General features: G+C 40.3%; 1 protein-coding gene across 2 annotated transcripts in view; it reads right to left on the reverse strand.

Moving 5' to 3' along the window:
• Window positions 1-17978, reverse strand: part of LOC100647365 (heterogeneous nuclear ribonucleoprotein L) — a 165328-nt gene that overhangs the window by 138479 nt on the left and 8871 nt on the right. For both annotated transcript variants that reach the window (XM_003392932.4, XM_012320619.3), the window contains exons 2-3: window positions 8686-8729; window positions 6353-6422 (exon numbers count right to left, since the gene is read on the reverse strand). In XM_003392932.4, coding sequence (XP_003392980.1) covers window positions 6353-6422; window positions 8686-8729 — 114 coding nt within the window. The remainder of the gene's footprint in view (window positions 1-6352; window positions 6423-8685; window positions 8730-17978) is intronic.

Genomic DNA, 17978 nt, shown 5'->3' on the forward strand with positions numbered 1-17978 from the left:
ATATAAAAAAAAGTGCCTGAAGAGAAAAAACGACGAAAGTTTGGAGAACACGAAAGTAAACTTAGTAAACGGAAGAGGCCATTTAATCCAACAGCAAAAGTTTCGTGTTCTTGTCCGCTATCGCGAGCTTTCCTTTATCTTCGAGTTTGCATTACGCCATGCATCTGGTTTAATTGTACGCGTTTAATTATTTTCCAGGCTGGCGGAGATACAAGGCGGTCGTTTGTAAAACGTAACGGGGGAGATTTTCTGCGTTCGGTTTAGTCCGTTAGTCCGCGAGTAAACTTCAGACAAATTAAACAACGTGTAATCTTGATTAACGTTGATATCCACGATTTTTCTACCGGCAGGATCCTCTAATCGCGTTTGTTTTTCATTATCTGTCACATTTAAACTATACTTCAGTTTCCATTGAAAGAATCAAATAGACATACAGCTTCTCGTAAATCACCAGCCGAATTTTGTTGAACCGTGGTAAACGATTTTATCGCGAGATTGAACGAAACATCGCGTCAACACGGTTTCTATAAATCGCGAGTGCACGGGTCTTTGTTAATTCTCTACGAACGTACGTTTGAAACGTCCGCGACAATGAACGGCCGTAATTGAAATCGTGAAAAGAAATACATCACGCAGCATCCAACAAGTTCCATTTTCGGCAAACTGTACGAAAAGAAGAGGAAGGAATCTACGTGGGGCGTAAGCAAAAACACTTTAATCCCTTTTCATTCTACGTGGGGCCAAGGGAATTACTCTTTTTCACCGTGAGGGAACAGATTTTCACCGCCAGAGTAAAACAATGTCGGGCAATAAACTAAAAAACCAGCGTTGCTTCGCCATCTCTCTGCTAGGATGCGGCAGAAATATTAAAGATCGAACGACCGTTTTAAGGGTCGAGGGTGAATGCGATTCGACGTAGAAACGACGCAATGACGTATTGCAATATCCGCAGAAATTTTTTAACAACCTCGTATATTCGCTGCAAGCTCTCCGACCGCGCGTGTGTTTGCTCTCTCACCAATTTTCCGACATTTTCCATTGTGCGTAAATAGAGATTGCACGGTTCAAACACCACTGTGACACGTTCGCGTAAAAAAAAAAATTGTCATCGATTCGCGTCACAAGCTAGCCTAACGATGTTCGCTCAATCGTATTACCTGCAGTTTACCCAGCGATCGAGACCTACACGCGATTAATTTCGATAAAATACAAACCGTTCAAAACGGGACCAGAGATAAACTGTTTGCTCGGAAATAAAACATTCCTTGTTCTGGCTAAATGTCGTTTTTTTAGTGACCATGGAGGCAGTCCGATATGCAGAGTGACGCTGATATTAATTTGATGGCATGCAGTGTTCTCTTTTTTTTTCTTCGTTTTTTTTTTTTTCAATCCTACGCAGAACATAGTAAGTTTTTATATCATACAACGTTACTGATAAATGAAACGAAACTTAATGTACTAGAACCTAATTAGATGGTACGTAAATACTATAGTAGATACAATGGTATGCAAATACCTTTTACAAACATTGCATTTTACTCTTCTTATAAATAAAAGAAACCCTTTTCCACAGGAAAGAGTAAAATTTCGCTCAGGAAGAGTAGAATACGCTATTAAAACACGCCATGTTTGAATAAAAGATTTTGAATTTCGTAATAAAAGTGAAATGTGAAATGGTACCATAACACGCGGTTAGCTCCATTTCAACCAAAATCAAAACACCATTATAAAACTGTATTATAAGGCTACCATCCAATATAGTCGCGACGAACGTCAAAGGGCTGTTAGTGATTCGAATTTTATTCCACGTCCCTTCCCCAGGATTCTTCTTCTTTTTTTTTTTTCTTTTTTTCTTTAACGCGACTTTTCAGCAGCGAAACTCAATGGTTTTCAACGAGACAGGAAACGACGTAGCCGCTATATCGTCAGATACCAGCGAGTCTTGGTAGTTTCAGTTGCTAGTTAGAAATCGGCGGTAAACGCGAAAGAAATGGCATTCTGTAGGATCACCTTTCTCCCAAAAGGTGAGCAGGCAAAGGTGGAAGTAGGTCGTGGACATTAAAACACGTCAGCCGGTTGTACCAGCTGCTCTTAGAATCTACAGTACGGAAACCGCGTACAACGTCTTGCCACCGCGTATGGGAATATAATTCTAGCTTCGTGTCACTTTGGCACGAAGTAGAGGCCCGCAACTTCGGATATACCGGCCGGTTCCCCGCTTGAAACTTCATTTCGCGACGCAAATTATGGCGGGGTAAATTGAACGTTGCGGAGAACAAATTTAACGATTCGGGTAATATAGCTAACCTGACGTAACTTAACGCATGAGAAAATGTATATAGCCGCAGTTAGGATGCTACAGCTCATTGAATGGATTTCTGTAACAAATAGGACGACGATAGCCAATGCTTGTTATTAGATACGGTGTCGCGATCGGTCAACGTTAAAATACGGCGATAGCGAATGAGGTTTTCTCGAGAAAGATTTTATCGTTTCTTCCCTGTGGCACGGTTTAGAGTATAGTTAGCAGAGAAACGCGGATTTTATCGACAAATTCATATTTAGCCAAGCGACGGTGGATCGTGGCTCCGCCAATTAAAATATTTTCATTGGACCTATCCAGGGAGATATCGGTGATGCGAGAGCAGCAAACAGCCGCGTATAAATTCGACGAAGCGCCGTCACTCTAAAATAACATTCTAAACCAGCTCGAAGTAACGTGGTACGGTATTTGAAATAAAAGCACGCTATAGAAAGAGGGAGAGAAGAGAAGAAAAAGAGAGCAAAAAGGCGAGAGTAGCTGGTACTAGACGGCAAAGGTGTTAATCTTAATCCGCTGACTCTAACAGGGACCGGTGGATGAATTATGGCTAGAATTAAAGCGCGCGAAAATTCATGGCTATGTACAACGACCGGTAGGCTGCTTTTCCGTCTACTTGATGCCACGTATAAAGTACAAGGTATGTGTGCACATAGTATATCCAGACGTTATAATAGTCTGCACGACGCGACAGGATAGTAAAATTGGTCAAGTTAATGAAGTTTACTTGCTCGAAAATTTCCTATGTAGTTGATAGAAAATGTATATAGTCGGAAGATAGGAATCTCAAATTGCAGTGACGATCGCATAAATTTACCTGCTATATGCAATAACATATCGATATTATTACAGAATCTTGCAGGCAGCGTTAAAAATTTGAATTTGAAAGCTTGACATTTGGAAATTTAGATCGAAGAAGTATAATTTAAAGATTTGAGCTTAAAGTTGCCGTATTAATTCCTGCTATCGTCGAATGTATTAATTTAGAAACTCGTTCAACCATGGACGCTACTGTACGCGACTAGATACGTACTCGGGAAACCGGCCTCGTATATTATCTCGAACGCACGTTCGCGAATTTGTATTCGATTCGTATACACGCACCGTGAGCCGCGTGATTGATGGTGTCGTTCTTTTGAGCGACGGCGAAAACCTGGCAACGGCTTATTCCATACGTGCCTTCAAAATTTGTCACCTAGACCTCTCTACAGCGAGCTCTAAAAAGTTACGTATACGTTCAAGAGCGTGAAACGCATATATTAGCCGGTTGATTCATTTTACTCGTCCGTTACATCCGTCGAGCGTGTAATAGGCTTAACACGCAACTCAGCCAAATTCCGAGCGTTTAGCTAAATTCCGGGCAAATACGATGATGTATCGGCTTATTCGTTCTAATTGTGCCGAAAATACGAGGTGAGTCGTCGCGTGAGCACACTAAGAAATTCCAAGTGCACTATCCGACAAACGCCTGGTGTTTGCGCAGAGCCGTCACACGTGCGCCCAAGTGTGCAACAGACTTAAAGGCGAACATTTAGCGTGCATTATATCCCAGTTCCAATAAATTCCTCGCGTTACAGTGATGAATAGAACGTGGCCTGCAGACGCAATGTATTCGCTTCTCAGTACGTTTTCTTTCGTACGATACGAGCTTGTTTATCGAATCATGCGACTAACAACGAAATAGAGCAAATTGCTACAAACTCGTGAAACCAGAGATGTTTAGAAGGTAACCTATCGAGCTTCGTTTCGAACATGACGTTTATCAGCTCCGAACCGACCGCGTTCGCCAAAGGTTTCCACGTCATCGAGAACAATTTGCATATCTCGGTTAAACCAAATGCAAGAAATCGAACAGTTCGACGTTGGCTGCACCTTGAGAAAATATCGATAAGATATCGCGGAATGCCGTAATATTTCAACGTTATAGATATCAGCTTTTGAAAGCTGCTCCGTGCTGTTGCTTTTCCGTATTGCTGAATCGGACCAACGAAACGCCGAGGAAGATTTTAATAAACGATCCTAAACGTTTTACTTCTCCAACAGACTTATACGTAGATACCTATTATCCAACGTCCAGGATATGAAAAATGAAATCCTCTCTAACTTTCTTCGTTCGAATTCGTATTCAAGCGGGATTATGAAGAGCGGAAGCAACGTGGGAAAAATAACGAGTACGGAGGAGAATCGAGGAACTTCGTTCCTCTCTTTTAGTTTCTCGCCAGCGGACAATGTTTTCCCTCGAGCAGAAGTTTTTAATCAAATTACGAAACCGAAAACTTATATAGGAGAAACCGTTCGATCTGAAATCTTCCGATGAGTGTCTCTCGCGTGTCTCTCCGCTTACGCGTTACGTGTCATTAAATCACATCGCTGTGAATCATGACAAAGGGTGATTCGTGGCGGAGAGAAAGCTCCCCTACGTGGCAACCGCCTTCCTGGCCTCCATAATAGAACTACACGAGTGCGTATAAATCGACGCGAGTCGAGTCTATGGTTAGGCCAATCGAGATATGGCAAGATTACAATTTTAAGATTGATATTTATGCCAGAAGTCAGAGGCAGGCGCGTAATATACAGGGCGTTTCATTTAAAGACGAGTAAGAAGATGACACAAACGACAGAAAGTTCTAGGATAAGTTTAAAATAAACTATCTGCAACAATGTTCGCCACATTTTTCCGTACTTTTTTACGTACTTACGAAATTACAAATGTAGCTTCTGGTTCGTTTGCTGAGACTTTTTTCCCCTTTTTCACGAGTATCGAAGTATCGCATTGACTTTCTAACATTCTTCGTTTAGTTTATGGATAATTGAAATAGAATTGTTGGTTATCCTAGGAGAAACAAGCGAGACAGAGAGACCGTGTCGGAGATACAAGTAGAAACGTCGAAGAGACGGTGAACGAAAAGGAAACGAGAAGGATGCTTTGCAAAAGAACGCGGCGCGTAAAAGCCTTCGGTTTGGAGACTCTTTAATTAGTGCGTCTGCCGTGTAGATAACGACAAAAAGTAAAAGGAAGAAAAAAAAAAAAAAAGAAAATAAGCATTGTGACCGGAGAGCTATGCGAAGACTCGTAAATGGATGGAGTGCGAACAATGCCAGATCGCACAGGCATCGACCATTCGTGAGACAGAAACAGCGACAGGGCTCATCTATTATTGGCGCAAAACAGAAATAAAATGCAGTGCGACGGCCTGCGAAACGTATGGTGCTCGCGTTGTGCCAACAACTTTTGTCCTGCCATTCGTTTCCAATACTTTTCCATTTCTGCTTTAGCTTCACCTTTCCCCCTCCCTATCGTTTTTCCCCTTTCGATCTTTGTTTTACAACTCTTTCTCTCGTACGTCATCGATAACGTAATTGTCTAGTGGTCACGATCGTCCAGCGTAGGTCGTGTCAAGAGTCATCGAAACGAGCGTCTTGCTCATCCTTTTGATCCGTTTTAACAGGCGTATGCGAAATACGCGCAGAATCCGATGATCGCATTTACAAACATTTGCATCGATGAATCACGCGCAGAAAATACAATATGTTCGAAAGTTCAAAGGCACCGCGTATGAATTTATACGTATATCGAACAAATACCGTCTATACGCGTAAGTACCATCGATAGAGCAGATATAGCGAGGTTGTAAAATCGACCAGATGTTAAAGTTTATATGTTCCAAGAGTTGAAACAATAATGTGAAATATATAGGCGTAGATTCTCGAAGATCTTCATCAGGATCGTGTCTATTGATAATTATTTCATTCTTTATAGTACATACGTTTAATAAATGACGTCTAGTATACAATCTGGAAAGCAGATCCTATTATAGAAATATACAAAGTGCTATTTTTCAAGCGATACACGCATTTCATACGTCGATTCTCGATTAACCTTCGCAACCGAGAAAATTTACGATATTTTTAAATAAACGTGTTTAAGGAATATCGGCGATTAATAACCTCGATCTATAACCTCGCTAGTATATCTTCTCCATCGAGTATAAAGATAACATGAAACTTTCTTTTTAAAAAAAAAACACTTACCACAGTGATGGGGTAGACCGGGTTGATAATTGTAAAGAGGAGAACGTGGTTTGGTTTATTATTGTCTTCTCTGAAAAAGAAAGAACACAACGTGCGATCAACGTTCGTTCCACGTGTTTTATTAATCGTTAAACCTACACGTGGCAATTTTTCTTTACGATAAACTCGCTGAGTAATGGTAACAATTTAATCGTTGGAAACGCTAACTCGATATATCTCGGCTTTGTATCGCGCCACGCGAACCCTTAGCGAGTCACGGTAGCAACGAAAAATTCCGCATTTCCAGAGGTGAAGAAGAGTGTGAGGGGCTCGACACGTTGAATTCAAGTCAAATTGCATCAGCCGGTGCACAGTTGGCGAAATTTTTTTATTAAATCACAAGTTGCGCGTGTCGAAGGATTCAAGCACGAATATTCGATTAACCGGAAAGAGAAACGAAAGAAAAATCGCAATCCGGTAATTTTCTTCCGAGATTCAGCGCGATACAACGAAGGGGAAGCGGCTATTGAAGGATAGCTGGCTATACATTTTTCATGCCTGACATCAATATATTCCTTCTCCTTCCTCTCTCTCTCTCTCTCTCTCTCTCTGTCTTTCTTCCTCCCTCTCTTCACTTCTATCTCTCCCATTTTAGCCTCTCTTTGCAACCAATTGGAAATTCAACCACCTATCCATTTTTCCACGAGAAGAAAAAGATGAGAGAGAGAGAGAGAGAGGAGACATCCCTGGTGTTTCCGTTCTGCAATTCAAAGTGACCAATTCTCTGGCGGATCTGTTGCTTCTACTCTAAACGATTAAACTTCGTTCCTCGAAAAGCCTTCGAGTAGAACGCAAACGTAGAAAAGAGACGACAGAACGCGGAGTAAAAAAATTGGTCGTCCTATCGGATAGATTCGTTCCCTTGGTCCTCGTTCCTTTCTATTCTAACGCTATAATAATTCTTGCCTTAACGCTTCTAGGAGTATGTAAATGTACCCAAGGCTTTGTTTGCGTGAAAAAATGCATGAATCTCTTTTTATAACTACGCGTAGGTGAAACTTTTAAGCATAGACAAAACGATTGTGGATCCTATTTGCTCGTTTATACAGTTACACGTCGTTTATAACAAGTGATTCGAAACTTGACGCTTTATGTGTTCTAAAACCTAAACGTTCAATACCGAGTGAGAAGCGTACAACGAACGAAGAACTTTTAGTATGGAAAAAACTACAGGGATATAACGCGAATCATATTCTCTACATTTTTAATGGGAGCAGTTTGAAAATTCAGTTCGTCGCCGGTCAATCCCACGTTAGTAAAAATTTTCCTATTCTCTCCATAATTTTTTTAGTACAAAATAGCATTAAAATGAAAAAACCAAGGAAAAAAAGATAAAAAGAAAAGTTTATCGTGCTTTTCTACGGTTATCTTCGTATCGATCCGATAAATTGCTTTGTATTATCCTAGTTGAAGCTCCGTCAAAGTAAATTAATTGTTACAACCATGCGAAATTATCCGCACAATGTTAATGTCGAATTATTTCTAGCACCTTTTGTGAGACGTACTTACTACATACTCAAAGATTTAAACGGACAAACCGACGACTGACGAGCATGGAATTGACCAGTGATAAGGACGAAAAGATGCGTATGATGAAATTAATTAAAACGTTGCAGACGGTTGCCGAAATTTCAGACGGATCCGATGCGCCGACACGGGCCAAGTCTAATAATAAGAAGTTAACTCGAGCGTTAAGCGTGATTCAGAGCGGCAAGAATTCGCTATCAAGCGATATTCGCCTCTCTATGGAACTTGCGTTAACTTTCATTCGCGAATGAGATGTTCTAACGAGAGAACTCGGCGGAGAGACACATTTTGCCGTTTCGCCCCGGTCCAATGTGACTCGATGAATCATACGAACCGATTTCGAAACTTTCGACAAAATAATAACTTCTGCTTCGTCGTGAATAGAATTTATCATATTTCGCTTCTGTTCAATCCCTAGACTAGCCGATCGACTTTGTTATTTTTCTATATCGCACGATATTGTCTTTCTACGCCACCACTCTTAATTAGAGTGCTAGTTTTGCTATAGTGGGACCTTATTCCCGAACAAAACAGATTGTTAGATAAGGTAATGGGTCAACGCAACGCTACATTATGAGATCAATTGTTGAATGAGGACAAAGAGAACGAGTGTGTATACGCGGTATTGTAATTAAGATATTGTTCGAAACGATTATACTCTGATCCATTTATCCGGCTTCAAATTCGCCGATCGTTTAAAACATCTACGTTATCATCAAAAAGCAGAAATTTCAAGGTTCAATTAATATGAATTTCATGTAACGTACCTTTTACGTCGTAATTCGTCTCCATACCCGCCATACTCGTGATTCTGAAACAAACGTAATCAAACGTTTTAGCAAAATACCGACAACGTATTTACGACATACGATACTGTGGAAAAATGTTAGACCATCTACCATAGATGGAAATGTCCTACCTTTCTTCGATATATAGCACTGTAGAAAAATGTTAAATCATCCACCATAAATAGAAATATTTCGCTTTTAGAAATGAATAAAAGAACACATGATGTTACTTTAATTCTATATGTACATATGTATATAATGTATGACACGTGGATCAGGAGTCTATTTACTACAACATTTTCAAAGGATTCTGTGAATCACAAGAAGCCATGAACAAGTACCGTTATAAAGGAATTACTTTAACGTTATTTTCTATATATGCAGACACATGGAGATCCTTTTTAAAAGCATATTCAATCGCCGTTATAATAGATGGTTCGAGATGTTTCCACGATACTGTAACATAACCAGTAAACGTATAGAAACGCTATACGTGTACCATAAAAGTCAAGGATCTTAAAAAAATTATTTTTATTGGTAAAAAATTCTTTTGCCGATAATTTATCGAAATTAGCTGCTACAGCCAACTGATAAAATCAGTAAAAAAAAATCAGTATAGCTACAGCGCTAGAACTGAGTCTAAATTTTTTGCTGTCAGTTTACCTATGGACGTTCTAAACGCTCTTAAGTATTCGGAATAGCAAATGCGATATATAAAGGAGAAAAATCTGGCAGTAGTTTGCATGGAAACAAGATTCTTCGAAAAATCTGCGATTCAATCACAACGATTGTACAGGAGCGTGGTTGTGAGTTCGCGAGCAGCTTCCATTCGCCTTGCGCATATCGCTGCTCTTCGTACTGGTCGAATCGATTGCATAAGAGAAATTCACGCTGCGATTTTGGCTGAATTTCGATGGTGCGCGATGTCACTGGGGATGCGTACTCGGGCAATCTATTAATACACGTCCACGCGTCTTTTTCCGACAGCACCGAAAGCGACGGAAATAGTACAGCGAGACACTTTAGGGACTGGTAGGTGTTGCATATCCTACGTAAACCCTTAAAGCGCAAACGAAATATCGCTTCCATCGATTATAGAGAAATAGCGTGTCGGTCCTTGGTTGCTTTAAACACGATTTAAGCGAAACTTGGGGACGTATGAAATATAGCCCGATATATCTCCACGATATCGAGTATTGTAAATAGTGGAAATACATGGTACGTATATAAACTACCGTTATGAATGTCACAATGGAATTTTACTAGCGAAAAATCTGACGATGCGAATAGAACGAAACGCTTGTGAATCTCACTTTGTGAAACTATGTTCTGGAATATGGTACTCGATATCGAAAAGGGCGGAAATGTACGTGGGATGACTTTGTTCTTCAAGCTCGACGACACACGCGGTTTCTTATTTTAGGAGATTTTGACAAGGCTTGAATTTTTACTAATTGTCGCGAAAAAATTGACCCTGGGAGTTAAAAGAAAAAAACTTCTTTGTGACGTGTTCGGAAATTTGCGTTAACGATTCTACCATAAAAGATTATTAAAAGAAATTTTTACTTTTATTTCGATTAAGGTATTTTAAGACGTTATTCTTATCTGAATATTATAACGAGTACTGTACCATATTTCACTCGTTTTTGCATATTATACATATTCTTGAGCATTCGCATTTCTTATGAACGCACAGAGATTCACAATCTGACGACAGGTGTTACTAAAACAGAATGAAATTTAGCACGATGAATGATAACGCTGTAGAGAAACAAAAGAGCATTATAATTTTGAGCACATGCAAATTTTCCATGATAAACTGTACAAGGGTTGCTCCGATAATAGCTTAAGGGAGTGTTTCATATTTATAACGTACGATTTAAGCTGGCGGCTATACTACGCTGCATGGAAATAACGTTTAATCGTAACAGAAGAAAATTGTACGGTCTCGAGTCATTACGTTTTAACGGAAAATAATCCAGTGTAGTGGATTCGGAGAAATAGTCAGAAAGAGAGAGAGAGAGAGAGAGAGAAAACTTCAGCTGGAAAAACTAACATGAAAAGACTTACAAAGAGGTCGTGAAAAGGGCCGTATAATTGAATGGACGAGTTTCTTCTGGTAGAAATTAACATTCGTTATTCATCGTTGGGAGCGGCCCCAATTAACTGGTCTTCTGTGACGAAAGGCAGCCGGTAAATATCGTTTAAATTTCAATTCGAGTTTCTCGTCGCATTGTTGTTTCACCAATCTATTTTTGAAGTGTTGCAAACAGAGGCGTGTTGATTAAATTCCATCGTGACTTCCGCGCCAATTTTTATTGCGAGCGTCGATAAAGTTTCAGCGGAAAAATCGAAAAAGTTGGAATTCCCTATCAAAACGAACGAACGAAAGAAAGAAGGAGAGTCGTCGACAATTTGCAACTTTCCAGGTGTTCGGAGAATCGGCGCAGACTGTGCCAAGTATTGGAAAGGTGAGACATTAAGAGAATAATCTCTTCTCTAATAGGATTAACGCTCCAATTCGCTCGAGTAAACTTTAAGCGCATTGCGCGGATTATTCGGAAAAGAATACACCGGGTCGACGAATTAAACGTTACGCTCTCAAAATACCGAATCGATCGTCGTCCTTTCTTCCTCATTGTGAAAAAATCGATTCGATCGACCGTCATGACAACCTCCTTTAAAAACGCGTCGATCGAGCCGCTCGGTGAAACGTTTCCAAATATCCTCGAGAAACAAGAGAAATAAGATTTAAAAAGAGTCGGCGCGGGCTTGCGTCCAAGTAAAATCTCGTTGAGAACGGAAAAAAACGGAAGAAGAGGAAAAGGAGAAGAGGAAGCTATCGGCGGGAACGCGGTCCAAGATTTCTGACGGTATGTCGCATCGTCATATAGGCTGCATAGTATCGCAGTTACGAAGCGCGGTGAATCCCACGTAGAATCCGTAATACGTTGTTATAAACATAACTCGGCGTTGGCCGCTGGCCAACCACGTGGTTTCACGCTCAATGGATCACGCCTGACCGCCACGAAAAAAATGCCATCGTCAACGCCCTCGTTTTCTGATAAATTTTCGCGTATAGCGATACAACCGCCGAGATCTATAGCTCCGATGATTCGCCGTCGTGATTTCATTTCCGGAACTGTTGGCAGAATCGAGATTGTTCATTTTGTCCTCGTTGTTTTACGACCGAGCAACAATACGTCAGGGTATTTTTCATATACAATCGTAATTGCAAAGAAAATTTTATATTTTACGAGAATTCGGTTTATTCCAAGAATTAATTCGCGCTGTGAAATATACATTATAAGATATGAATATGTATTAGGATTATACAGATACGGCTATTCAGGGATACATTTCCTGTTGAAGTATTAAAAAGTTCGTTATTATTAGCCTTGTTATTTTAGAATACAGGGGAAACGAAATTCATATACGAAAGCCCCTATCACGTATATAACGTTGTATATATTATTTATGGAATCGAATCGTTTATAATCGGAATCGTAATTATAATCGAGAAGCGAAGAAACACATTTCACGGCAAATACTAAAAATTCTATTCGTATTATTTTTCGTATTCGCGAACCAAACGAAATATATGAAAATATTTTATCCATATAAAGGTTTCATGGATTATACTCTCATTATATCAAAATAAAGAGCCGCTTGTAACTCAACTCTGTTACACAATTCGTTAATATCATCTTTCGCATTCAAGAACATAGACCAAGCGAAATAGATGAAAATATTTATATACATACGCGCATAAGGATACAAATTTCATAGTTTTCGTATTGTTATCGCGATAGAGAAGCGAATGCTTACGTTCGATTCGCGTAGTGGGCGGAAACGTTGGAGTAGAAACGAGTAGAATGAAAACAAGGTGAAGATGTCGTAGATCGTCCCGGGAGTCAAGGAGAAAGTCGATTGGCCGGCTGCCAGCCACGTGCTGATAAAGAGATTAACAGCAAGAACAATGCTTATGCTCTGTAATGACTTAGTTTCTACATCGAACCAACTTTCTCGAGAACCATATACCATCCCCCTCCCAACTAGAAACACCGACGAAACAACGAACCGGTTATTCCGTCCATTTGTTTCCAAGCTCCGCCTCGATTTTACTTATCGTTCATTAGTCTCGGCCACGCCAAGGTTGCGTTTCATGAAACCGCTAATTCCCGACTTAATTTCCCAAGCCTTCTACCACGCAGCCTACGAACGATATTACTCTGTTTTTTTCAAGAGTGCAAAAGCTGGCCCGAAGAAACTTTTTACCTCGCCTCACGGTTGCATTGAAATTTCCCAATGAAAAACGTTCTTAAGCGCCGCAAGTTCTGCCCCGCAATTTTCTCCCTTTTTTTATTACCCTAACCAGCGTCGGGTAGACGTCGTTGATGGAATTAAGGCGAGGTACGTGGAAAGTTTCATCTTAGGAGACCTCGCTAAAGATGCCAGCGTGCAGCCACGAGGCTGTAAGTAAGTAATTCATAGCGGACAAGATAATTGGGCCACCGCGATTCCGCTATATAGAAAGGGTCTCCTCTCTGTACACGTGCACATGACCACGACCTCTGAGAACCGCTTTAACGTTTAACCCCTTTGCCTATGAATTCTTCAACGAGTTGCATACACCGCGTTAGAATGCTGTTTACACGATCTATTCAGCTACGTTACGGTTTCCGTAAGCCACGTGCGTTCGAACGTAGAACACGTGGGTCATAGAACCTTGCACGCCGAAAGATACCAAGGGCAGACCTCTGCCTGTAGACACGCGATAACGTTAACAGCAGAGATTAAGGCGAATTTAGATTTCGTATTTCAGATGTGCATCGTGAATGATTCATCCACGGTGAAAGGTGCGAAGGTTGGTTTCGCTTGCATTTCACCCAACCGATGTACAAACTAACGCCGGTATCTACTTTTAATGAATCGAACGGATAATGGAATCCTGAACTATCAAGTCGACGTTTCTTTATCCTTTTTTAACGCTGTACGACATATTTCTGCTAGCACTAAGTTAAACGCTATTCGATGATATTTGGAAAACTAGTGAGATGAATTCGACCATTGAACTTATATAAATCTACCAGAGTTTTCAACTTTCACATTCACTGTGAACCGACCATCCTGTCAGACACATACAAAATCGTCACATTGCATTAATCGATCCAATCACGTAGCAGTCGCAGTTATACAAAGGTTCGTGTATGGATTTTAATGTCTGATTAGTAAAATCCATTTATCATAATGCTTAGATTACGGTCGGAGTATCGACCTTGCTGTCGTCAGACAAGCGACAGGTAAAAAACGAAAGAAAAAGTGAGGGACGAACGAGGGGGAGTAGAGAGAAAATGCGTCCCTCTGAAACTGGCATCAGAGCATGAATGGATATTAAAGTCCTCGAGGAGGGTGAAGATGGAGATCGAATTTTTTGTCCGAAAGGAATTATAATATCAGTTGCGACACGGTACACCGAGATCTCGCGAAATTATTCTGTGCACGTAGCCGAGCATTAATACTCGTTCAACGGTATATCGTCCGGAGAAAAAAATTCATTTGCCTCGTTCGATACTTTCTAATATCTTCCAACGATTAGATCGCAGAAACCAGACTATGTAAATGATTGATAGAAGTTTTTCCGCGACCTCCTTTCGCGCAAAGCCTGACACATTTCCGAAAAAGACTATGCGAAAAAAAAAGAATCGAGCGTTTAAAGAGATATTCTTTGCAGTCAATTATAGCGGAACAATTTTGAATAGATTGCACGCGATCGTTGAGAAAAATCGAGCATTCGAAGACGTGTCCGTCACGATGTGCTTAGCACGCTACTCTAATCCATCGTTATTAAATAAGTATATATAATAATGTGGTAAAAGAGGTGACGAGATGCTGTCACGTCAGAGTAGTATAATTTAATATAGGCTATGTACGACTGTCGAAGAAAATCGAGCATTCGCAGAACCACGAGATTGTAGTCGATCATAGTCAAAGAATTTTGGACGATGAAATATCGTAACGACACGAAACTGTCATACCCTGTCATAGGAATAGATCGCACGATCTAGTACAGTACAGTTAACCACAAGTACAGTTAAGTCTAATCACCGCAGTAAGGCGATTCAGTCGATCCTAAATCATTGTCGACGTGGCAGAACCTTTTCGTTCCGACCAATTGAATATGAACGCAATTATTAGAGCAGAACAATGCGCGCAGCCAACAGGCCGCGAGGGCAGCTTCGTTCCTGCGTTTGTGGCAAACACAAAACAACGAGTTGTTCGATATTAGGAGGAAATGTATTCGATGAACGAAATTTTCTTTGGTGAATTCGCTGGGTTTGTACGCGAAGAATTCCATCGCGCAAACATTAACGGGAAATTCTTTACACTCGCTCACTGTGATTTTCAACGGCACCTTTCTAAAATGAGAAAGAGAAAAATCCTGTGGAATCGCACGCTATTTAAATACCCGTTTGCAAAGGAATTCGAATTTGATAGGAATGTTTCGAGGTCGAAACTGTTCGTTTGATGGCGTACGAACTTCGTCACGTGATTTATATTTCGCCGAAACATTTTAGGACGAGGTGCCGTAGAAAAGTATAAAACACGTCGTAAACTGGACACGCAAGGTTTACGACCTTGAACCGACAATGCCTTTCATTGGCCGTAATTTGTCCGGTTGTATATAATAAGCTAACAACCGCTAAAGATATCATAAATCTAATTCAACACCGTCCTACTCTCGTCAGTTTGTAATATTTGCCAGTCAGGCTTGTTTGTTGGTCATCGACAAATTATCGATCCGAAATAAAACTCGAATAAGCAAAAACCTCCGGTTAATCGCGACAACAGTTTCAGAGGATTTTTACGTAGCAAATAATACCCATGGCAGAATGAACTTTGAATGTTCCGCTATTGGCTTCAGGCGACGAACTTAAGACCAGATTTATACGACAAAGAAGCGAAGGAAGGCGCATAACTGTTCGTTAAAGAAAACATCGATGTATCGAACACGTGGACAGACAACAGTGATATCTTCCAGCTCGTAAATCGGAATTGCCATTACGTTTGGAACTGTATTCAAATTTTTAACGAAATTGATAAATAATATAAGAAACATCTAAACAACGAAGCGAAGACCAAAATGATTGAAGAAACAACTTCATCTCCAGGGTTCAACCACCGTGCGATATTTACAGAGGAGAAATCAAACATCATATTTGTCAATTTTATAAGATATAGTCGACAGTGAAATGCCAAGGTATGAAGGCAAATATTTACACTACGAACCAAGGCAAAATATCGGCGAAACAACATATATGGAAATGTACAGGAATTTCTACTATAATTCAATCTGTGTCACCAAACAGAAACGTCAACGGTACCTGCGATTTTCGTATCAATCCGCGTATTTTCGTATCACGTTCGCCTATAGTGTGCAGCTTCGCGCAACAGACGATTGTTATATGACTATTGCATTTTCGCGGCTTGTATTCGTATTTCGTATTTGCATAGACAAATAGCCAGGAAAGTCATCCTGGAAAATCAGCAAAGCCGTATTACGCAGAAAATGGACTCTTCGTTGCTTCCGTTTCCAACCGACTGGGTCATTTTCAGCGAAACAATCCTTCCCTCTCTTTCTTCCTCTCTCTTTGTCTCTGTCTCTCACCGCTATAATTCTAAAGACGAGTCTCATCGCGAACGAGCAAAACTGCTGAAAATGGGAAAGAAGAAGGGATGCATAGCGAGACCGCCAGCCTTTATCGACGAATATTCCACGCGTTCTAATTTCATTTTGCTCACCTTACTAACTCCTCGACGACCTTAATCTCGCTCAACTCGCCGCCGTGAAATTTCACGCGAGTTTGCACGGGACGCTCAAGGTGCACGCGCCTCGCGAGCATTCAACAGAGTCGGGTGTAAACAAGCGATAACGAGTTACTACCACGACAGAGTTCAAGATTTCCGCCGATAAAGCCTCTTTATTAAATAGAAAGCGACGCAGAACCACGCAAATTGGTTCGAGTGTGAGAGCGCTGCCATAAGGTTCGCTATCGATTTCGGGGCAACTTTATGTAAGCGGAAAATCAAACTACCATGAGAAACTTTACGCTGGAACCAGTAAACGAAGCGTAGAATTTGTATTAAACAAGATTAAAACGAAAGGTACACGAGAAAATACATAATCCCAGGATCTATTCATATATTTTACAAAAATATCATTGAAATTTTCGAAGAAGGACGCGTCGCTGTGAATTTATAGATCTATCAAAAATTCTGAATTTCTCATGTTGATTCGTTTACCTTGATTATCGTCGTTGGTTTGTTTGATTAGCAGTATACTTGCTGTTAAGTGTATAAATTCTGTTCGAGATGAAATATCTCTATTGCGATGTTCAAACGACTCATGTTTTAAATGATGTCATAAGCGAAATTTCACTTAATACCCGATTATCTGAACTCCTATCGATTGAATCTGTCGATCTGAACGTAGACGTACATAAACAAAAGATGATAGGTAGCGAGGAAAATTAAACCGAGTAAAATTGGTAAACTGTTATATAAATTGTTTATTTGCCTACGATTTTAGGTACATGTACAGTACTTGTAAGTGCGATATATCAATCCTCGATACAATATAAAGGAAAACAGGTGTTAAGTAAAACTTTGCATAGTAGTAGAGAATCTGCTATCGAAGGGTATTCAATTTTCCTTGGTAACGGAAGCCAATCTGCTGGAGGACTGTATTTCAGGTTCAGCCATACGTGTACACTGGAGAACGTCTATCAATAAACGAGCTTTAATACCGATTCTTAAGAAAGAATGCGATGCTTTCTGCTCGCGGTATAGAGCGAAGCTTTCATATGAAAGCACGATAATTGAAAAGCGCGAGAGGTTGGGGAAGAGGCCAGTATGTGCAAAAACATATTGAAAATCGACGTCTGTTTCCGAACAAAGAGAAACAAAAACGCTGGCCAACGAATTCTCGCGAAATGTGGCATGATCGTTTCTATCGAGCTTTCGTATATCGTGTATCGTATATCGGCAACTTACTCAACAATATAGAAAGTAATTCACATACGAAAAACGGGCTTTTAGCGCGATTAAAAGTCTCCAAAATCTTCCGAATCGATAACGTAGCTTCTAAATCAGAGATAAAATATTTTATCACCGAAATATTGGCTAATGCCTGATTTTGGTTTAGGACGAAGACGAAACTGCTTCGTGGTCAAGTCGTACTCGATGCTAATTGCAAACGCAATAGCACGTTC

Source organism: Bombus terrestris, chromosome 1 (genome assembly GCF_910591885.1).
Source record: "Bombus terrestris chromosome 1, iyBomTerr1.2, whole genome shotgun sequence".
NCBI classification, from domain to species: Eukaryota; Metazoa; Arthropoda; class Insecta; order Hymenoptera; family Apidae; genus Bombus; species Bombus terrestris.